This window comes from Panthera tigris, chromosome E1 (assembly GCF_018350195.1).
Source record: "Panthera tigris isolate Pti1 chromosome E1, P.tigris_Pti1_mat1.1, whole genome shotgun sequence".
In the NCBI taxonomy this organism is placed as follows: Eukaryota; Metazoa; Chordata; class Mammalia; order Carnivora; family Felidae; genus Panthera; species Panthera tigris.
Window position 1 is genome coordinate 34,420,951 of NC_056673.1, and position 23,391 is coordinate 34,444,341.

Genomic DNA, 23,391 nt, shown 5'->3' on the forward strand with positions numbered 1-23,391 from the left:
CTATGCCATCTATTATCAATTCTTGTTTTCTCTGGAGAACTATGTTTTCTCCTTTATTCTAGTGAGCATCATTTAATGGCCACTTTGTTTTTTTACCTTGGCTTCTGGAAACTCAGAACAAACTTAGAAGTGCAACCATAAGGACTAGTTTGTTGGACCTTACCTGGTTGGCATTTTTAAATTGTTTCTTTTTTTTTTTTTTTAAATATGTATTTTACACACTTATAATGAATTGTTAGGATATGTTCTTATAAGCTATCTCAAATCCTTTGTGGAATGAAAGAATGAATCATGGTAAAAATAAATACAGGTAAACTAAAACAAATTTCTGTTGGCTAGTTGGACACTTTTTCCAGTGTAGTGAATCATATTGGAGTAAATATTTTTTCAAACCAATAGGTTTCTTTATCTTTTGGTAATTTTCTTAGAATATATTTAAGGAAGCAGGGCAAGGAAGAGGAATATTTTAGTGGTTCTTGATTTATAATAGTGTTTGGTCATTTTTAATATGAACAGAATTGGAGAAGTAAGGTTTACTAGCATATTTCATTTTGTTCATCATAACTTATGACTTTGACTCATTATTTGCAACATTAACACACAGAGCTGATATGGAATCATTTATTGTTTGATTCTCTCTTGAGAAAACTGTTTCCCTTAAGCTCCTTGAATTTATAACAGGTGACTTTCCCTTGAACTGTGGAGATGATGGCAGTGATTTTAAGCTACTTAGGAAGTATTCTCTGAATCTGGTCTTCCTTCCTTTGAATACAAACCTATTTTTAAAAATTACACGGAAAAATGATTTTTGGATAATTGATGACATTTGTGGTGGAGCTTTATTCTGACCTTTATCTCTTTCCACCCCCTCCCCCCAAATAACATCCATTTGTTTTTTAAATTTGGTATCAAGGTCATAGTCTAATAAGTAACTTTCAAATACCTTGAAACATATATTATTATTGGAAGGAAAACACTTTATAAGTATTAGCATATACTAGGTGGAAAGCATGGGGAGGTATTAAAATTATTAATGTACATATTTTCTTATTTTAAAGGAATAAGAGGATTAGGACAGACTTCTAATTCGAGGATTATTCATAAGCCAGGTCTGTCTGTTAATAATGTGAATGGTCAATTGAGAATTTTCACAACACAGAAGAAAGAGAAACCATTTTTAAGTTACCAGGTATAGATTCATACCAGTTAATAGTTAGAAGAGCCTAAATATTTTCTGTCACTGTTTTTCAAATCACTTAGAAAAAATGCCTTCAGGTTAAGAAAAGGCTTTATTAGCACCTTTCCTGGGCTTTGTGATTGGCAGTAAATGTTAATATTCTGAGAATTTGAATAATATTGTAATAAGTCACTTTTTCCACTTTAATTTTTTCTTGTCATTAGGCAATCTCTTCTGTGTTATTTTTACAATTATTAAAATAGAAAACTGATGATTTGTATTTTTGTTGAAAGCACATTTTTAATAAGGTGGCTTTAGGAGTTTTATATCTCCTGATTTAAAAAAATGGCAAAATAAGGAGTGCCTGGGTGGGCTCAGTCACTTAAGTGTCTGACTCTTGATTTCAGCTCAGGTCATGTTCTCACAGTGCATGAGATGGAGCCCCACGTCCCTAGCGCAGAGCCTGCTTGGGATTTTCTCTCTCTCTCAAAAATAAATAAACTTTACCCAAAAAAAAAAAAAAAAAAAAAAAAAAAAAAAAAAAAAAAAAAAAAAAAAAAAAAGGAATACATTATACAGAAAGTTTGTTGTTGTTTTTTTTTAAGTCACCTTTGGGGCATTTGAATGGCTCAGTTGGTTGAAAGTTCCAGTTCTTGATTTCAACTCAGGTCATGATCCCAGAGTTGTGGGATTGAGCCCCACGTCAGGCTCCACGCAGAACTTGGAGCCTGCTTAAGAGTCTCTCTCTCTCTTTTTCCCCTCTCCCCCTCCCCCCAATAAAAAATAATAAAAAACTAAAAAATATTTTAAATAGCTACTTTTTAAGTTCATTTAGCTTAAATCTACTTCTTTGCAATATTAAGAACCTCTATATGTTTAATAAATTTTGTACAAGGGTTTCTTTTTTAAGAGCCTATATCTGAGAGGGAAAGTAGAAAATTAAGCACAGGATAATTGAGGCAAACACTAGCATTTTATTACTTCTGCTTCATTAAGTAATATCCTATGTGGTCTTCAGATCTGTTTTATGTTTCATTGTCTGTATTTGGACTCTCTCATTTCTGTAGTCTAGTGTTGTCTATTGAGAAGCTTAAGGTTATAGTTTATAATTAATATCCAGAGCTAAAGTTTCAGAGAAAATTAATGTTATGACTAACGGTGAAGGGATTTATGGTGATTTAGCTTAGAGAACAGAATAAAAAATGATTTGATTACTTCAAACATATAAAGGTATAGGTAAAGAAGATACCAAGTTGTTTTTCTGTAATTTTGGAAGGTTAAATTAGAGAAAATATATTTGTTGGTTTTGGTTGATCATGAGGAAGTATTTCTTAACCTTGAAGATAAGGTGATACATAGGAATGTGTGCTAGGGGAAAGCATGGACTCTTCCTACATAGAGACTTTAGGTAGGAGAGTAGCCACCTTTCGGACGTGGATGGATTAGGTAACATCTTCAAGACAGAGACCAGGTCAGATCTCTACCATGGAGATTCTTTGAAGTTACTCTACTCTGTTTTTAGGATAGGATCATCAATTCATGAGAATTCTTTAGCATTTCATGTTGTCATTGATTAATAACATCTATCTGTCTGAAAGTCTTTTGAATTTTAGAGACACGGTGTAGGACGTAGTTGGCAGAGGAGAGGCTTTTATTACTGTTTTGGTGTGGTTGTCTGAGATTTGTTTTCTCTTAAGTCAGCATTTGATTCTTGCTTACCTGTTGAGACTTCCGATGCTCAATTGTTCAAGGAAAGGCTTCTGAAAGACCATTGCCAATCTTTTGAGGCCAAATAACCATTGGATTATCTGCCTTCCATGAATAGTAAGCACTGATGATTCCTTTTGAGAAGGCAAATAATGAGTTGGATACGGCATTCTAGCAGGTCTGTTTCTCTTTCTTCCCCCCATAGGCCTATCAGCAGTCTGATGGGGCAGAAGACAACAGAGATGGAAGGTGTTCCAAACTTGGCAAAGGCCATCAATCTAAGGAGGTAAGCTCTGATTTTGAGCAGGCAGAGCAGGTGGCTCTTCCTGCCTTAATCATGTCGTCTTGCTCTTTGGAAAGATGGATAGAAAGAAAGAGCATTCAAAACAAGGCTGAATTATCTCTATTAGCTATTAAAAGGGGAAATTTTTGGATTAGTCTTTTGATTCTTCTATTTTCTTGCCCTCTCCCCCCTTTTCTTTTTAGATGTCCTGATTCATTTGATTTATTTGTTCTTCAGAATAGTACCAGTTTTTTAAAAAATGGCAGATTAGTTTATTTGTTGCTTTAGGGTAGGAAGGATGAGCAGAATCTTGTTTATTTCCTCTTAATCTCAGGTTGTGACTAGTTTGATGAATAAAATGACAAGGCTTTAGGATTTTTCCTGGGATAATTGTCACATTTGGGTACACATGGGAACTATGAAACAAGAAAAGATCTTTTACCACACCTCAGATATAATGCAGCAATAATGGACCGAGGTGAACTTCATGGTACCTGAGGCTTTCGGGGGTGTCCGCCATCCTTGCCCAGCCGGGCCTTTCTCTCCTGCTTTTCCCGGTCCATCCCGCTTCCCTTTTCTTTCCCCTTTACTGATTATTTAGTGGCATTCAGGACTTTGAAGAGATGGTTCTTCCCAGCATTTTTAAAAGTACTTCTCTGTTAAACACCATTCTATCTCATGTGGCCTAGGCCTCGAGAAAATGGAGTCCATTGACTATGCTGTGCCGAGTATTTGAAGTATTTTCAAAAGAGTGAGAGGTTCTGAATTTGTATTACCTGATCTTGGTGGTTAACTCATATACCTAAAAAAATAATACTAATATTTTGAATTACAGGAGAGGTAAAGAAAACATGAAATACAGTCGTAGATAGTTTCTACCAAGGTACTTTGCTGGAGGTTTTAGGTTGGAGAAAATCATCACCTTTAGAAAAACGTCCAGAAAATCATCCAAAATAACAAATTCATAAACTGTTTAAAATCACCATGGGGTAACATACCTTCGATGATTTAGAACGTTTAAGAGAATTTAGATTTAATGAGTGTTTATAAGCTGATTTATGGGTTAAAGTAACTGTAGTTGCTATAGTAACCAAGCCACAAAATACATATGTAATGACTCCAATGTTATGTTATTTCTTGTTCATGTGAAGTTTAAAACAGATGTTTCCAGTAGAGATGCAGGCTCTTTCCAACTTCTGGCTCCCAAGTTCATCATACTCGCTTGCAGTAAGGTAGAGGAGAGGGGAAAGGGAATGGACAGTTGTGTGTGGAAGGTTTCTTTTGGACCAGGCCTCAGGAGTGGCGCACAACAGCATTTGCATCTACTTCAGTGGCTGTAACTCAGTCAGGAGCTAACTGTAGAGGCAGGGGCATGCCATCAAGCAGGGTGTCTAAGAGAAAGAGGAAATTGATTAGTATCTGGCCAGTCTTTGCCTCAGCTTAAGAGCTTTAGTAGGTGGCGCATGACTTTGCTCAAGTGTTGAGGCAAGAGAGTGAATGTACCTACAGCTTAGCGATCATCTGCCTGTTCTTTCTACTTGTGATTTATCTGAGGAAGGAGAGATGGCAAATTTTAATGAAAATATAGTATTTATAATTTGTGCTCTTATATAATCTGATTTTTAAAAAGTTATTAATTTATTGTTTCTGAGAGAGAGAGAGAGAGAGAGAGAGAGAGAAGACACAAGACACAAGCAGGGGCGGGACAGAGAGAGGGAAACACAGAATCTGAAGCAGGCTCCAAGTTCTGGGCTGTCAGCACAGAGCCTGGCGTGGGGCTCTGCGAGATCACGACCTGAGCCGAAGTCAGACACTTAACCAACTGAGCCCCCGAAATCTGAGTTTTAAATAACTTCAGTGTTATTCTGGCTTAATTTTTATTATCACTTTAAAATTCTTCGCTGCATTTTCATTTACCCAACAAACATTTACTAAGTGTTGAGATTTTCTTTTGTTCTCTTATCATTTGACTTCCTGTCTTTTCCTTTAAAAAATAGGTTACTACTCAATTATGTCATTTTCTGCTGCTTGTGTTAGGAATAGGTTTTGAATGACATCTTGTCACTTTAAAAAAATATATAATTCGCAAGGTGCCTGGCTGGCTCAACTGGTGGAGCTTGCAACTGTTAATCTCAGGGTCTTGAGTTCAAGCCCCATGCTGGGTGTGGAGCCTGCTTAAAATAAAAAAAATATATATATATATATAATTCACATACTGTTCAATCCACCTTTTTAAGAGTGTACAAATCAGGGGTTTTTAGTATATTCACAAGGTTGTACAGCCACCACAAGCACCTTAATTCTACATCACTTTTGCCATTCCACATAGAAACCCATACCCATGGTACCTGCTCCTCGTGCCCTTCCTCCCCCAGCCCCTGGCAGCCACTAATCTGTTTTCTGTTTCTATGGATTTGCCTATTCTGGACATCTCATGTAGGCGGAATCATACAGAATGTGGTCTTTTGTAACTGGCTTCTTTCCCCTGGCAGAAGGCTCATCCGTGTTGGAGTGTGTATCAGTAGTACTTCATTCCGTCTCAGGGCTGAATGATATTCCATTATGGGGACCTACCTTTGTGGACCCCTCCCCTTTCCCCCTGCCTTTTAATTGCCTGTGTATCCGCTAGTCTCAGAACCAGAAAAGAAACCAAACTCTAACTTGGCCATCTGAAAGCCTATGTAGTTTTGCAGAGTTGAGGATAATGAACAACCCCTTTGGGAAGATATCCCTTGGGATTCCAATATCCTGGCTTGTTTAGTTCTGAGTTCATGCATGAGAAAGTAGATAACTTAACGTATGAACCATCTTTGTGATGGTGTGGCTGTCTACTACTTAATAGGTAATGTATTTTGGTGTTTTGTTTTGATATATATAATTAGCTGTCAATGATACATTCTGGATATAATGATATAAAGTAACAAATTTAAGTTTTCTGCTTAATCATAATGGGATACAGAAACAAATCACTTAAGAACCTCAAGTAAATAGACTGAGATGAATAGACTATAATTTATTCTTACACTGGAGTAGAGAGGAGGGTGAAAGTGGATGATACTTAGGCTAGAGACGCTGATTATCATTTCTACAGGTTTAAATCTATCTTATGCAGACATTCTAACCATGAGATAATTTGCCTGTTTTTATTTTAAAACTCAAGGTGGAGGGGCGCCTGGGTGGCTCAGTTGGTTAAGCATCTGACTCTTGGTTTCGGCTCAAGTCATGATCTCGCGGTTCGTGGGTTCAAGCCTCATGTCGAGCTCCTTGCTGATAGTGCAGAGCCTGCTTGGGATTTCTGTGTCGTCGTCCTCCTCCTCCTCCTCCTCTTCCTCCTCCTCCTCCTTCTTCTTTCTTTTTTAAATTAATTAATTTATTTTTAAGAGAGAGAAAGAGAGAGTGTGAGCGGGGCAGGGGCTGAGAGAGAGGGGGACAGAGGATCTGAAGCAGGCTCTGTGCTGATAGCAGAGAGCCCAATGTGGGGCTTGAACCCATGAACGTGAGATTACGACCTGAGCTGAAGGCAGACACTTAACCGACTGAGACACCCAGGCGCCCCTCTCTGTCCCTCTCCTGCCTGCTCTCTCTCTCTCTCTCTCTCTGTCTCAAGATAAATATAAAATTAAAAAATAATAAAATAAATTTAAAAAATAGGGAAATGAGAGATCAAGCCCTGAAAAGATACCGAGGAACCCCAAATGCGTATTACAGAATAAAAGAAGCCAATGTGAAAAGGCTACATACCGTGTGATTCCAGCTCTGTGGAGATTCTGGAAAAGGTAAAACTATGGAGACAGTAAAAAAGATCAGTTGCTGCTAAGGTTAAAGGAGAGGGATGAATAGGTGGAGCACAGGAATTTTAAGGCAGTTAAACTATTTTTATGAAACTATAGTGGTGGTTACATGTCATATATATTTGTCCAAATCTGTAGAATATTCCACACCAAGAGTAAATCCTAATGTACATTATATATGGACTTTGGGTGATAATGATGTGTCAGTGTAGGTTCATTGACTGTAACGAACATACCACTCTTGTGCAGGATGTGGATAGTGGAGGAGGTTGTGGCAGGCGGGGGAGGTGGGTATATGGGCGCTATGTACTTCCCACTCAATTTTGCTGTGAACTTAAAACTGCTATAAAAAATAAAGTTGAGGGGCACCTGGGTGGCTTACTTGGTTAAGTGTCTGAGTCTTGATTTTAGCTTAGGTCATGGTCTTGAGGTTTGTGGGTTCAAGCCCTATGTTGGGCTCTGTGCTGACAGTGCAGAGCCTGCTTGGGATTCTCTCCCTCTCTCTCCGCCCCTCTCCTCTCTAAAATAAATAAGTAAACATTAAAAAAACAATAATAAAGTTGAAAAAAAAAAAGAAAGTTGATTAATAAAAATAACAAACAGGGTAAGGGGCAAGTCATGTGTCACCAAATGTAGTTTGCATGTGCTAAATGCCTTTTTTTTCTTTAATTTTTTGACATTTATTTTTTAGAGAGAGAGAGAGAGAGAGCGAGCGAGCAGGGGAGAGGCAGAGAGAGGGAGACACAGGATCCGAAGCAGGCTCCAGGCTCTGAGCTGTCAGATCTGAGCTGTCAGCACAGTCCAACGTGGGGCTTGAACTCACGAACTGTGAGATCACGACCTGAGCCGAAGTTGGACACCCAACCGACTGAGCCACCCAGATGCCCCTAAATGCCTTTTTTTGTATGATGTATGCTAAGAAAAATAGAAATGGACAATTTCTATGAGATTAGTAAGTATATTTTGAAAGAGGTGGTTAGAAAATGGGTTGATAATCACATGTTATTTTTGAGGCAAAAGTAAGAATGTGATGTCAAATGGAAATCAATTAAGCAGAAACCCGAATGGGCTAGAAAACTGTGGGCGGAGGCTTAAGGAAGTATAGATAGGGATAATCCAAAATGTTTAAGGGAGAGCAAAATGATTAATAGGACTTCTAAGGAATATTTATAGATGAAGCTAAGCCAGTTTCAACAATAGTCATGTTCATTAAGGTAAATGTAGGAAATCTCTGCCAATCATGGTATACTGGGGTTTTATATCTCCTTTCACACGGTCTTGTTAAGTAGTAATACACTGCAACAAAGCCAAACCAACATTGATAACCAAATTGCCATCAAACCAGCGAGGACCTGTTTCTGTAAGCTTTAAGCCCAGCTCTGTCCACATCACTTGTACAAACTTCAAGCTTCTTTCCAAGGTGACGTTGATGCTTCGTTTCCTATATTGCTCTGCTAGAGCTGCCACAACAAAATACCCTAGAAATTTATTTTCTCACTGTTCTGGAGGCCGGAAGTCCAAGATCAAAGTGTTGGCAGGTTTGCTGTCTTCTGAGGTCTCTCTCCTTGGCTTACAGATAGCTGCCTTCTCTCTGTGTCTTCATATGGTCTTTTCTCTTTGCATGTATGGAGAAAAGAGCTTTTATAAGGATACCAATCCTATTGGATGAGGATTCCACCTTTATTTTTTATTTTAAGATATAGCAATGTACATTCAACACCCTTCCGTTCAGTTCTAGGCGCCACCCCATGTCAGCACATGTATATACAGTGCATTCCTTTTAACAGTACCTTTGCTGAATTTGAAAAACACATGTGTGCCAGGTGCTATTCCTGATACCAGCTCTAATGTACTATCATTATTTGTCGAGTATAAGTAAGGAAACTAAGGCCCAGAGAGATTGATATACTCAAGGTAACATAGCTAGGAAGTATCAAAGCCACCACGTCATGTCCATCGTATGATTATTATAAATCACATCACCAACCAGCTAATGACAAATTTGGTTCCAATTTGGGAGTTGTTATAAAATGTATTGCATGGAACATCCATTTTCACATCTTTGGGCTTTGCTGTGCTTCTGTAGGGGTAAGAGTAGTAGTGCTGAGTCAAAGGATATATACATCCCTTATTTTATTAGATATCACCAATATGACCTTCAAGTGGGTGATTTCAATATATTTTCCCATGATCCCCATCTTTTTTCTTTCTTTCTTTTTATAATTCTCCATTCTGGTAACATTTTGCTCATCTCCCTATACTTTTTTTTTTTTTTTTTTTTAGTTTATTTATTTATTTTGAGAAAGGGAGAGAGAGTGAGAGTGGGGGAGAAGCAGAGAGAGGGAGAGAGAGAGAGAGAATCTGCACTGTCAACGCAGAGCCTGTTGCGGGGCTTAAACTCAGGAACTGTGAAATCATGACCTGAGAGAAACCAAGAGTTTGACGCTTAACTAACTGAGCCACCCAGGCATTCCTTATATCCCTGTACATTTTATTTATTAAAAAAAAAAGTTTTTTTTAATGTTTGTTTATTTTTGAGAGAGAGACAGAGACAGAGACAGAGCATGAGTGGGGGACGGGCAGAGAGAGAGGGAGACACGGAATCTAAAGCAGGCTCCAAGCTCCAAGCTCCCAGCACGGAGCCCAGTGTGGGGCTTGAACTCACAAATGGTGAGGTCATGACCTGAGCTGAAATTGGATGCTTAACTGACTGAGCAACCCAGGCACCTCTCCTTATACATTTTAATGGAAAATTGGCACAATTTGTTTGTAATGGTTCTGAATAGTCTGTTTAAATCCTCTGCTAGATGTTGAACTCACAGAAGTTGTTGGATAACATAAAGAATAATGAGTATTGAAGTCAAAGAAAATACCTATGTGAGTAGGTGTACATTGTATTTGGACTAGGGTAGGGTGGGATTGTACACACAGTAAATTAATCAGGTCACTAACTCCTCCCCAAAGGTAACCACTACCCTGACTTCTGACACTTCAGATTAATTTCAGATTAGCTCAGTGTGTCTTTGAACTTTGTATTCTTTGGCTTCTCCTTCTTTCCCTCAGTCTCCTGTGTGTGATATTCGTCCATGATGTGTGCAAATAAGTTCTTCATTCATTCAACTTATTCTCAAATAAGTTGAATAGTATTCCAGTACAGGAATGTTTATCCATTCTGCTGTTGATGGACATTCGGGTTGTTTCCAGGTTTGGATTATTACAAATAATGCTGCTTCGAGCATTGTTTTAAATGCCTTTAGGTTGGGGGTGCCTGGGTAGCTCAGTCAGTTGAGCGTCCAACCTGGGGTCAGGTCGTGATTTTATGGTTTTTGGGTTCGAGCCCTGCAAGGCTGTCTGCTGTCAGCACAGAACCCACTTTGGATCCTCTGTCTCCCTCTCTTTCTGCCCCTCACCTGCATTCTCTCTCTCTCTCAAAAATAAACATTAAAAATTTTTTTTAAAAAATGCCTTATGCATTTCCTGGCAATGAACTTGTTTTGTCACGGGGTTGGCAAATAGACAACTCTATCAAATCTTGCCAAACAGTGTTCAGATTGGGTCTACCGGTTTTTATTCCCACAGCAGTATATGAGAGTCCCATCTTGCTCCTTATTCTTACCAGAAGTCGGTGTATCGTGTTTCTCATTTTAGCTGTTCTGATGGGCATGCAACAACTGTGTTACATGTTGGTTTTAATGTGCACTTCCCTGATGATTAATAAAGTTAGAGCCGTATTTTTCTTGGCGGTTTGATACCTTTCAGCCATAGTGTCTGTGGCTAGGTTCTTTCCATAAGAATGGAGGGTGTTTTTGTTTGAAGCCAAAGGAGCAGTGTCTATACAATTTTCCCCCAAGTGAAATTTTAAAGTAGTCTCCGATATATGAACAGATTAAAAGGAGTATTTCTTGAGAGGCAACGTAGCATGGTAATTAAAAACAGATTCTGGACCCAGACTCCTCCATTAGGAATCTTATAGTTTTGCCATTTACTAACTGTGTGTGACTTCGGACAAGTTGTTTAACCTCTGTTTGCTTCAGTTTTCTCATCTCCAAAATGAACGTAGTATTAATATTTCATCAGAAGGTTCATGTCAGGCTCAAATAAATTTGTGTATAGAAAGCACATAGGACAGTGCATGGTCCGTAATAAGCACTATAAAATGTTAGCTTCTATTAGTAGTGGTGGTGATGCTGATGTCAATCTGTTTTATGAATTCATGTCGAGTGAGCTGATGAAAATAATGAGGCTGTACTGTTGGGCACAAATTTAAACTAGAAGTTTATGGATGATAGTTGAAATTTTACTTCAGACTCAACCTCCAATTTTAGTTTTGTTGCACGGTACCAAGAAGATCTTGATAAACGCAGATGAACACTTAAAAATAGATAAGGTTTGGGTCGCCTGGGTGGCTCAGTCGGTCAGTTGTCTGACTCTCGATTTCAGCTCAGGTCATGATCTTACAGTTCGTGGGTTCGAGTGCCGCATCGGGCTCTGCACTGACAGTGAGGACCCTGCTTGGGATTTTCTCTCTCCCTCTCTCTTTGCCCCTCCCCCACATGGGCTGTCTCACTTTCTCTCTCACAATAAATAAAAACTTAAAAAAAAAAAAAAGATTAAGGTTCACCCAGTAGTCTCAGGTTTAAGGTTTTAGATCAATTTAATTGACCAAAAATAGTAGAAAACATTGACATTTTTTACATTTTTTTACATTTTTTACATTTTTACATTTACATTTACATTTTACATTTTTGAAATTGTAACTAAATATCTATAATTTGCTTGGATTTCCTGTGTGTAAATGAAAATCACAGAAGCAGCACTAAAAATTATTATGGTTTCGGTATCTACTGTGTTATCACAATACCTCTGCATTACAAGTTTGCTTCTCATTGCTTTCAGCCACAGGCCTACAGTTTCTCTAATTAAAGACATTTTCAAGATATTCAAACAAAGGTGGCAAGTAAAAACGCACAGACCAGAGATGAGGGTCCTGGCAGCACAAGTTAGGCACTGTTCGGGGTGCGCCGTGTGAACATTCGGTGTAGGAAAACATTTCGTGCGTGCACTGTTCTGCTTCGTAGTGGTTACTCAGACAGCCATCTGCCTCGGTCACAGGCCGCGGCTTCCGAGCGGCCTTGCATGTCTGCAGCTTGCTGACCCTCCCTCACACCAGAACATTTCCAGTTAATCTGTCTTTTAAACAGACTTCAATGAGTATCTTGACAAGCTCCTGTGGCACCAGCTTTATTTTTCCCCATCAGATTGTCCCTCACTGCCCCTTAGCTAGTACGGGCTGCTCTGGGCTGGCCAGTCTCCCCTCTGCCTCGCCACCATCGTGGTTTTGTGTCCCCTTCTCTGTGGTAACGGTGCCCGTACATTCTCATCACCATCTGTCCTGAATACTGGAATTTAATTTCTTTGTGGTCCTGCTTGAACTCCACCTTCTCTCGGAATCAATCCTGGCTGATACCATTATTTCCTATGAAATCCTGTCCTAATATTCTATATCTCAGGATCTAAAACTTTAAAAAAAAAAAAAAAAAAAAAGTATTGTAAAGATGTACTCTGTGAGCACTGCCCCAAATCAGTGCCACGCACAAACTCCAGCAGGGGGAGCTAAATAAAAGAAGATGAGTCCCTGAAATTACGACCTGAAGCAGAAAAAGTACTTGTAAACAATGATGATTTCGCATACTGCTCGGTAGTGGAAAAGAGCTTGAATAATGTTAGAAATCAATGATTTGGGACCACAGAAGTTAAAACTTCTATGAGGGGATTTGTAAAGTACTTTTGAAAGAGGATTCTGTATCATGTTGAAAACTTATGTAAGTGGGATGACTTTATAAACATCTGTATATTAGAAGCAATTTGATGTTTAAATTAAAAAAAATTTTTTTTAACATTTATTTATTGTTGAGAGAGAGAGAGACAGAGTGAGAGCGGGGGGGGGGGGGTGGGAAGAGAGAGAGGGTGACACGGAATCCGAAGCAGGCTCCAGGGTCTGAGCACAGAGCCCGACTTGGGGCTTGAACCCACGAACCCATGAGATCATGACCTGAGCCAAAGTTAGATGCTTAACAGACTGAGCCCCCCAGGCACCCCATAGGGGCTTTTTTTTTGTTTTTCCAAAGCCAGTTTATCCCCCGTACCTGAAAGTTTTATTTATCAAGGATGGTGAAATGAGCTTGATTTTGAGAAGCAATGAGTCCTAAAGTTGCTAAGACTTAGGGATAATCTATTCCAGGTTTTAGAGATGGGATTTTCAAGTAAATTTCTTATATTTTGTTCTGATTAAATATATGTATCTTAATTTCAGTTAGCAGACTTGAAGAAAGAGAAGCAGAACTGAAGAAGGAATATAATGCATTACATCAGAGACACACTGAGGTGGGTTTCTGGGTTCTTATCATGCTAATAATTAAATAAAGCCATTAACCTTAGAAGTTATGTCTTGATTTTTCTTTGAAAGTGAGCTGGTATAATTTTGGGCGGATTATGTCCAGAAAACATTAAATTTCCTATAGTATTTACCTCATTACCAAATGTTGACTTTTATTGTTTTTTGTTTTTTTTTTTTAATCTGGAATTAACTTTTCACGTGAATTAGTGTGCCACAGAATAACGCAATTGTTGACAGTTCCAATAGTTGTTTCTTTGGCTGGCTAATATGTGCATAATAAAAAGTCTACATGATGCTAATATGACAGAATTAATTTGTTACCGGTTGGGATATGATGGATTGGTAAATTATTGGTAAGAGTTTCTGTATTTATAATCCAGTATAAAGGACTTATTTGCACTAAGCTCATAACAAATAACATGAACACAAATGGTGTATTAAATCAGAATGACTCTAAAACAGGTTTTCTGCATGAAATTTCATTATTTTAAATTAATAACTTTAGCACATAATCTCTCCAACGCAAATAAGAAAATGTACCCGAGCATTTTTTTTAACCTTTTTATGATTCTCTGTCAGCCTTTCATATGTTGTTGTTGTTACAGTCTCCTTAACATGGAAATGATTTTTGTGTTTCATGGTCAGTCTGGGGTTCACAAGACTCAATAAAATAGGCTTTTCATAGACTCAAGCATTGTTGGTTATATGAAAAAAGTAACTCCTCTTTTTTTCCCCTTTCTCATCCAAATCTCTCCCAAGATGCAGATGGTTCCAATTTTCAGCTTCCATTTTTCTTTCACTAGTTTGTGATCTCTTAGCCTGCCCGTGGTGGGAACCTATATTGTTGCTTTTAAGGAAGATAAAACCCCACTGCGTCCAATTTCATTTGCTTTGGAATAATGTGCTTAATACTTTCTTGAGGAGGGGATGGAATTTCTGACATATGAGGTTTGATTATTACGATTTTAGTTTTTGTAGCCACACATGAAGAATTGACACTCAGTGATGGAGGGAAAAGATTGGCCACAGAGGGCTGGACCCAGAGGGCTGGAACCGTGGAGCCCTGAGAAGACAGGAATAGCTTAAGCAGCAGCCTTTTCAGTGTGTGAAAAATACCCACATTTAATAAGATGACATTTGGTGGATACTAAGACTACTCAAAACCAGTTGATGGGTAATCTTGTTGTTGGTTCTTTTTACACCAGACCAGTGCCTGAACAACCCCCAGTGCTCATCAGTGCTGTAATTAGAAATATGTCTGGGGTGCCTGGCTGGCTCAGGCAGTGAAGCAGCTGACTCTTGATTTCATCTCGGGTAATGATCTTGGGGTTCGTGGAACTGGACCCATGTCGGGTTCTGTGCTGACAGCATGGAGCCTGCTTAGGATTCTCTCTCTGCCCCTCTCCAGCACACATGTGCGCTGTCTCCCTCTCTCTCTCTCATAAAATAAATAAACTTTAAAAAATAGAAATATGGTTGGGGGAATATGTTTATTGCCACAGATAATCGATAGTGATGAATAATGAACAATCATTTTGTTTTCTCGTCGACGTTCTAACCTGTGTAATAATTGAGGACTGTTAAATTGAAGTATGTATAAAATGAATATATGATTTAAAAAAATTACTGTGAAGTGAAATTTCATATTTTTCTCATTTATTTAATAAAAGTGAAGATATGTTCCTACAGAAAAAAGTCTGACATCTTAACTTCTAATGAAAAGATATAATAAGTTTCCTATTTCTCTATTCCTTCAGAGAATGACACTCTGGGAAGAAAAAGAGATCTCAGGAAGATCTTAAATACCAAGTTAGAGTTGGGCCAGTCCAGTGTCTAAGACAGGTTTCACATGTAGTACACAGCTTTCCCCACGGGGTCCCCTCCCTCAATCATAAGCAACTTCTTTTCCTCTGCCCTGATAGGCTCCTCTTATTTTGCTCTGCCCTCAGGAAGGCTTATGTAACACAGATGTAGCTGCTTTGAAATATGGGTCTGTCTGCCTCAGACCACATTTTCCTGTGTTTGCACATCTGTACTAGAAATGCCATTATTAATTTAGCAATTAAAAATAGCTATCTATGCTAATGAACTAGATATCCTGAAGGTAAATTCTGGAGACCTTCGGGGAAAGGAAGTTTGAAGGATTTAACCTTATTTTTTTATTATCACTTGCAACTAAGGTAACCTTTTTATGCTCACATAAAAGAATTGTTTAAATTTAAGGCACTTTTGGGGTGCCTGGGTGGCTCAGTTGATTAAAAGTCTGACTCTTGATTTTGGCTTAGGTGATGATCTCAGGGTTTGTGAGATTGAGCCCCACGTCAGGCTCTGTGCTGACAGTGCAATCCTGCTTGGGATTCTCTCTCTCTCTTTCTCTGCCCCTCCTCTTCTCTCTCTCTCTTTCTCTCTCAAATAAACTTAAAAAAAAAATAAATAGCACTTTTATCAAATACCTTGTTTTCTGCCTAAGAGAAATCTCCTATGGTTCTTTTTATAACGTGAATAACTGCTCTGTCTAAACAAATCAAAAATTTTGTACCGATTACTGAATATACTTAAAAGAAGATATTGCCTTCAAGAGGGCAGTGGAGGAAATAAAAACATCAAGTAATTGTGAGGCACTTGGGACACATGTGTACATACTCTTATATTAGTTACCCAAAACTTGAACTCTGGTGTTACATCAGGGAGTGTTTAAATGCATTCTTATTTCATCCTGTGGCCAAACTCCCATCATCCACCCCACTTTACAGATTGAAGTTTAGAAAGGGAATATGAAGTGATTTGTTCCAAATTCCATGCTAGTATGTGACTGGATTTGAACCTATGTCTTCATATTCTGTTGCCTGAATCAATCTTTTTTTTCTTTCTTTCTTTCTTTCTTTCTTTCTTTCTTTCTTTCTTTCTTTCTTTCTTTCTTTCTTTTAGGTTTATTTATTTATTTTGAGAGAGACAGAGTTGGGGGGGGCAGAGAGAAAGGGAGAAAGAGAGAGAGAGAGAAAATCCATGCTGTCAGCATGGAGCCCACTGTGGGGCTCAAACCCACGAAATGGCGAGATCATGACCTGAGCCGAAACCATAGTCACCCAGGCGCCCCTGTTGACTGAATTTTCTTTTATTTTTTTATTAAAAAATTTTTTTTTAACGTTTACCTATTTTTGAGAGAGAGAGACAGAGCGTGAGCAGGGGAGGGGCTGAGAGCGAAGGGGACACAGAATCCAAAGCTGACTTTAGGCTCCAAGCTGTCAGGACAGAGCCCGATGTGGGGCTCGAACTCACAAACCATGAGATCATGACCTGAGCCAAAGTCAGAAGTTTAACCGACTTAGCCATCCAGGTGCCGCTGCCTGCATTTTCAATAACACTTTTAGGTACAGAACATATAAATGTTAAAAACACTAGAAATTTTTCTGTGCCTCTTTGCCTTCCTTACGGCATTGCAACAACTTTAAGAATAGTGGCTTTGCAGGTATAGATCTATGATTCTTGGGCTGCATATGGAGAGATTCACGACAACACGATTAGAGGAATACATGCCACTTGTCTCCAAAACCTCGCTTACTGCCTTACTTTTCAGTTTTAGCCAAGATCAAGATGACAGTCAACCTCGGTAGTGATGTCTCTATGTGGTGGGGATTTAGGATTTTCCAGACAGTGTGCTTGGGATCCTTCTTCATGACTCCCTATTGTTTGTTGCTGAATCGACTTCTGAATATGTGTGAATTACTGTGCTTACCTGAGAAAATGGAGAATTACAGCTAATGAGATCAGGAGGGATAGGGCCAGTGGACCCAATAGTAGATTATCTAAAGCATGTCTTCTTTTACTTTCTTACCTCTCTCTTCGGTCTGGCGGCACTGATCCTACCCTCCCACTCACTTTTTTTTTTTTTTTTTTTTTTTTTTAAACAGAGCTATATTGTGAAGCCCTGTAATTAGAATCAAGATTTTTATGTGCAGTTTATTTTTTCTACTTTTTTGGTGCATTTACAGAATATAGTGCATATTTTATTTCAGATGTCAGGAAATGCTTTAGGGTGTGGGGTTTTCTTGTGGGTGTGAGGAAGAAAGAACAATGAGCTTACCGCCTGCCTAGGAAATTGACTAAAAGGGCAAATACAAAACCAGTCCTGTAATGCTTAACTTCTTAAGTCCACTGTGTCAGAGGGACCTGAGTTTTGGCCCTAAAGCCAACTAGCTAATGGCTGTTAGAACACAGTTGATCATTAACTAAGTGGTCAAATTGGTTGGGCAAGTTATTTTAACCATAAGTTGGAGTTTATAAAACTGTAATATTGTTGTGAGGATTAAATGAAACAGTAGCTGTAAATGCACTGACTGAGTTGTGCTCAATAAATGTTAGCTGCCATTTTGTTATTATTCTGTACTTTATACAGAATACCTAATATATCTGGGATATATCATTTGAAGAAGGGGTCAGTCTTTTGAAGAAGGTTTAGAATTCAACATTATGTATAAACAAATAATTCAACATGGTATAAATGAAAAACTATTTAAATTTAATCATTTAAGATAAGAGTCAATCCATAGAATGGACTGTTTGAGGGCGGGGTAGAATGGATTCTGTCTTTGCATTTATAATTTTTATTTTTCTATATTGAATAAATAGATTACTCTAAAGGCAGTCTAGGGGAGGTGTCTATTTTCGTCATCTGAATGCTTAGGGAAACAGATTCTTTCATCTGAGTTAATCAGTTGCATATGATTACTCTCTGGTTTATAAGAATTCAACTTAGGTTTTCTAAAATCTTTTGAAAATTTAAGTTGTTACGTATTTGGCCCAGTCATCACTTTGTTATATTAGTTTCATTTTTTTTCCTTAAAGTTCATTGTGATACAAAAAGAAAACAGTTCATTATTTCTGATGTGCTGACACAGAATCATAAACTGTATTTCTGCAAGTATGTTCCTTAAATGAGGCTAAAGAGAAAAATCTGTACATTTAAAATAGAAAAGGGGGTGCCTGGATGGCTCAGTCATTTGAATGTCTGACTACTGATTTCAGCTCAGGTCATGCTTGGGATTCTCTCTCTCTCCCCCTCTGCTGCTCCCTGACTTGTGCTCTCTCTCTAAAAAATAAAATGTTAAAAAATGGAAAGTGTGTTTAAATTTAAAACTTCAAAAATTGCTTTCAGGAGCGTTTGAGTAGCTCAGTTTAGTGTCCTACTCTTGATCTCGCTCAGGTCTTAATCTCAGGGTTATGAGTTCTAGCCCTGCTTTGGGCTCTGGATGGAACCTAATGTCTACTTAAAAAAAAAAATGCTTCCATATACCATATCCCTGTAATTCTACATTAATTTTTCTTTGCCCGAAATAATTCTTGTTTAGACTAGTCTTAATTGGGAAGCAGCTGATTAATTTCCTCAGTTTTTTTTCTTATTTGATCCCGCGAACCACAAGATCAGGACTTCAGCCAAAATCAAGAGTCAGATGCTCTAGTGACTAAGCCACCCAATTAATCCCTGATTAATTCTTTTATAATGTTTGACTTGACAGATTACTTGCTTAATTCATGCATCAGTTCGGCCTTTTGTTTATTTGAAGTAAATAACACTTTCAAGCTGATTTACATATTTCTTAATTTTTGTACATGCATGCCAAGTAAAAATTTCCCCATAAAACGTGCTTTTTAAAAATTTTGTAGATTTGGGGCATCTGGGTGGCTCAGTTGGGTGAACATCCAACTTTGCTCAGGTCATGATCTTGCCGTTTTTGAGTTTGAGCCCTGTGTTGGGCTCAGTGCTGACAGCTCAGAGCCTGGAGCCTTCTCAGATTCTCTCTCTCTCTCTCTCTCTCTCTCTCTCTCTCTCTCTCTCTGTCCCTCCCCCATTTTTTCTCTTTCTCTCCAAAATAAACATTAAAAAAAATCTAAACAGAAATTTTATAAATTTGTTCAAAATCTCATTTCTTTCAATAGTTATCCTTTTAATGTGCTACAGTGCATATTTTGTTATAGTTGAGATGAAATCCATGATCATAACAGCTAAAATTTAGAAGCTTACAAAGCTGTTCCATGCTTTCAAGCATTCAAAGAACATTCAAATTTTAAGAATTCAAGGGATAGTCCTCAGAAAGACAGTAACCTTTTCTTGTTTACTTTTCAAATTTACATTCCTTTAGATTGCTAACATATCTTTTTTTTTCCTTTAAATTCATTTTTTCTTATAGCACATTAGTATCTAGCAAAGGCCTTTTGAGTTTATGATTAAAATTGCATTTTACATGTTATAATGCCAGATTTAGGATTCTTTTTAAAAATTTTTTCAAAGTGTATTTATTTTTGAGAGAGAGAGAGAGGGAGACTGTGCATGGGCAGAGGAGGGAAAGAGAATCTCAAGCAGGCTCCACGCTGGCAGTGTGGAGCCCAAAACGGGACCTGATCTCAGGAACTGTGAGATCATGACCTGAGCTGAAATCAAGAATTGGTTGCTTAACCAATGAGCCACTCAGGCACCCCAGATTTAGGTTTCTTAAAAGTGAAACTATAGATGACCAACAATTAAATAGAAATACTGGATTTCTTGGCAGTTTATATACTTGATACTCTTGAACATATTCAGTTGTCTATCTTATGGCTCCTTATCCAAGATTTAAAATCAAAATGCTGTGATTTTTCATTTACCTTGCTATTATTATAGATGATTACATCAAACAGTGATACCAATAAATTAACAATCAAACAAAAGAGAAAATATTTTAGCATCCTTTCAATGAAGTCTGTAAACACAAGAAATAAACATCCTGGTATTAAGTTAAATTAAATTAAATTACTTAATTAAATTAAATTGAAAGTGATAATACTCTGAGTTCTTTGTAAAATGGGAAAAGATCACCACATAAGGAAGGGTACAGTTTCTTCTCAAGTTTCACATTAATTTCTTTTTTGTTTCCCGGTTTAGTGCATGGATTTCTCAGATGCCCTCCATTATTTTTAATCAGTGATCTCTTATCACTGGCTCCACAATGTCTGTATCCTAACTTGTGGTATTTATGTCAAAATTATATCTTTTGGTAACATCACATATTAAAAAAAGGTTTTTGCTATGCTAAGCAACATGATGGCTACTTCTTTGGATAGCAGCATCCCTAAATGTAAGCATTTGCATATTCCTTTGCCATTAAAATTTTTTTCATACTTAATAATCTTTTACATAGAACTGTGGGTAGTCTGGTAAATAAGTTTCTACAAAAATGTTTCCCTTGTTGTTTTCATTCCAGATATTAGCCTTAAAATTTTGCATATTTTTTTTCTTTCTTCAAAATAGATGATCCATAATTATATGGAACACTTAGAAAGAACAAAACTTCATCAGCTCTCAGGGAGTGATCAACTAGAGTCCACAGCTCATAGTAGAATTAGGTAAGCTTTGTTAAACATTTTGCCTTGAGAAAAATCGAAATAATCTGTTTGTTTCTGTTTCTCTCTGTTCTTTAATCCTGGAACAATAGTTAGGCTGATTCAAAAAGCTCTCTACTATGGTTGGAATGCTATAGGAGAGAATAGCATAGAAAAATAGAAACAGCCCTCACTGTTGAAAAGGTAAATCGTGAGCCATACCATATAAGCAGCATATGCATACCGAGGTATTTTGATTGTTTTGTAATACTTAATGGAGATTATACTAGGTTTAAGTTTTTCTGATTCATGGGAGTGCTGAAAGATTTTCATTTCTCCTGTATAACTGGTTTAAAGTCCTTTTTGTGTACAGAGGCGTGTTTGAAAGGGTTAGACTGGTGTTTGATGGAGGAGTGTGAATAAATTATGTAGATCTCCCAAGCACTGTAGCCAATGAGCTAAGCCAGGACTCTCAGCGGAGAGGAAAATAGTTAATAGGCTGGCTGTCGCTCTAGATTGCTGCATAAATGCTAGGAGCAGCAGCTCTATGGTTGTGTGGTGGGGAGGGGAGAGCAGGATGACGTCATCGCTTCGGGGCTGCTGCAGGATGGAGTGGAAAGCTGCTGCTGATGGCATTGTTTTTGTGGCAGCAGCTGAATGACAGATCCTCACTACAAAGATATCCCTTTGGCCCCCGTGTAGGCCTCCTGGTTCGGGTGTTTCACCATGCCAGCACAGCGCCATGAGTCCTGGATGCATGCTGCTGTTTGTGTTTGGCTTTGTTGGCGGGGCGGTGGTCATTAATTCTGCTATCTTAGTATCTCTCTCTGTTTTGCTGCTTGTGCACTTTTCTATTTCTACCGGTGTGCCAGCTCTGACGCAGAACCTACCAAGGATACTCAGGTACTCTAGTCTCTCTTAGAAGCCCCTGTTTAGTTGGTTTTTCTCAAATTTTTAGCTTCACAGGTCTGCTTTGTAACCATTTCTGTTGCAGATTGAAACAATGGAAAATGGCCTGAAGCTAGGATTTCTGTTCTTATTTATAGTAATTTATAGGCCATCACCTAGGGACTCGGCTTTGTCTTTGGAAACCGCCGACTTACGAAAAGGATTTTCATAATTGTACTTATACACAAGTACAAGGTCAGTGTGGTCTTGTTTTAAGCAGTGTTCAGAGAGTAAAGGGAGAGCAAGAGTAAAACACTGGGTCCAAGTTTATACAGCGTCTGCATTTAGCATATGAGCATTTGGGGCAAATATCTCTTATGCTTAGACTTGTAGTCAATTCGACACAGGCTCTAGGTATTGTTCTGTTCAGTTATCCTTTGACTGAAGAACATGCAGGCGTCAATTTTGCAGTTTTTGGTAATAACTCCCAGGACCGGACAATTTAAATATTTTCTTTCTAAAACAAAATATATTTTAAAGTGAAAGGATTTAAACCTTTTAAGGCCAGGAATGCAGCTTCCCTGCATTATTTACACATCAAAGTTGTGAAAGCTTTACAAAGCCTATTCACTATTGTTTTGTCAGATGGTGCCCTTTCTTTGTAGACTTGGGTGACAAATATCCGTGCCTGCTTGTGGGGGTAGTCATTAATCTCCAGAGCTTTGCTGCTGTTCACTCTCCTTTGCACCCTGTGAGAACCATCTTCTACATTTCAGATATTTAAGGGTTTGGTTGCCTTTTGTTTCCTAATTCATCACACCAAAAGCATCTGATTTGTTCAGATTTCTGCCTTGTGCGCGGTTTTAAATGAAGGCTCATGGTGTGTAGCTTTTATTATTTAAATGTTTCCTTAAAATTCTCAACTTCTAATTGTGGATTTAGATAAATTAAGATTAATTAAACTAGTAAATTCCCTCAATGTGTTCTTTATATTCATAGATCAGTTCATGTTTAATATTAAGGCCCAGAAATTAAAATTTCATCTGTGGTCTAAAATTAGATACTTGGTCATTTATTTTCTTTCCTCATTTTATAAAAATCAGAAGAGATCTAACTACTTTTATATGTTGAGTACATAAAAGATTTGTTTATATGTATATTTAGGCTTTTAGGAAGTTAAAAAGACCTTAACTCAAGAATATATAGAATATTGAAATAAGACTAATTTGAAAGGGCCGTCTTAGGTTTGGGTTCTGTCTGAGAAGGCAGTGCCGCGCAGTGGGCTTTGGAGCTGGGCTGCCTTGCCAATAAATGCTCTGCCACATGTGTGCTGTAGGACCCTTCTTACCCCCTTTGGATAGTTTTAAAAATTGTGAGATTATTGTTTTGTCTTCAGTCAGTTGCAAGATATTTAGTAAGCCAAACAAGTAAATAATTTGCAGTCACTTATACGTACCCCATCTGTAGCAGAACTATTTTCCAGAACTTTAGCTATTTTACTGATAAAATACCTTATGACTAAATTCAAACAGTTTCTTGATGCAAAAATTGCCGATGATCTGCTTGAATAAAGATATTAAAATCTTCAACATTAAAATTAAATTGTCAAGAAAATAGGTAGGTTCCAAGGAAGCTACATGCGCCTTGGAGGGCAACAGGTCTGATTCTGAGTCCCGCTTCTGTGGATCACTAGTGCCTCATGTCTCTGAGCATCACTTTTCCTAATTTGACAACTGGGAAATAATTCCTATTTTCTTATGAGGGTTAAATGAGATAATGTAGCCAGACCATC

The 23,391-nt window shown here is 37.9% G+C and overlaps 1 protein-coding gene across 5 annotated transcripts in view; it reads left to right on the forward strand.

Annotated features, from left to right (window-relative positions):
- Window positions 1-23,391, forward strand: part of SPAG9 (sperm associated antigen 9) — a 131,653-nt gene that overhangs the window by 38,228 nt on the left and 70,034 nt on the right. For 3 of the 5 annotated variants that reach the window (XM_042967705.1, XM_042967706.1, XM_042967708.1), the window contains 2 exons: window positions 13,272-13,342; window positions 20,641-20,735. In XM_042967705.1, the coding sequence (XP_042823639.1) occupies window positions 13,272-13,342; window positions 20,641-20,735 (166 nt within the window). Of the gene's footprint in view, window positions 1-9,729; window positions 9,836-13,271; window positions 13,343-20,640; window positions 20,736-20,822; window positions 21,615-23,391 lie in introns of those variants that run through there. The other 2 variants (XM_042967707.1, XM_007086686.3) reach the window with 2 other exon arrangements.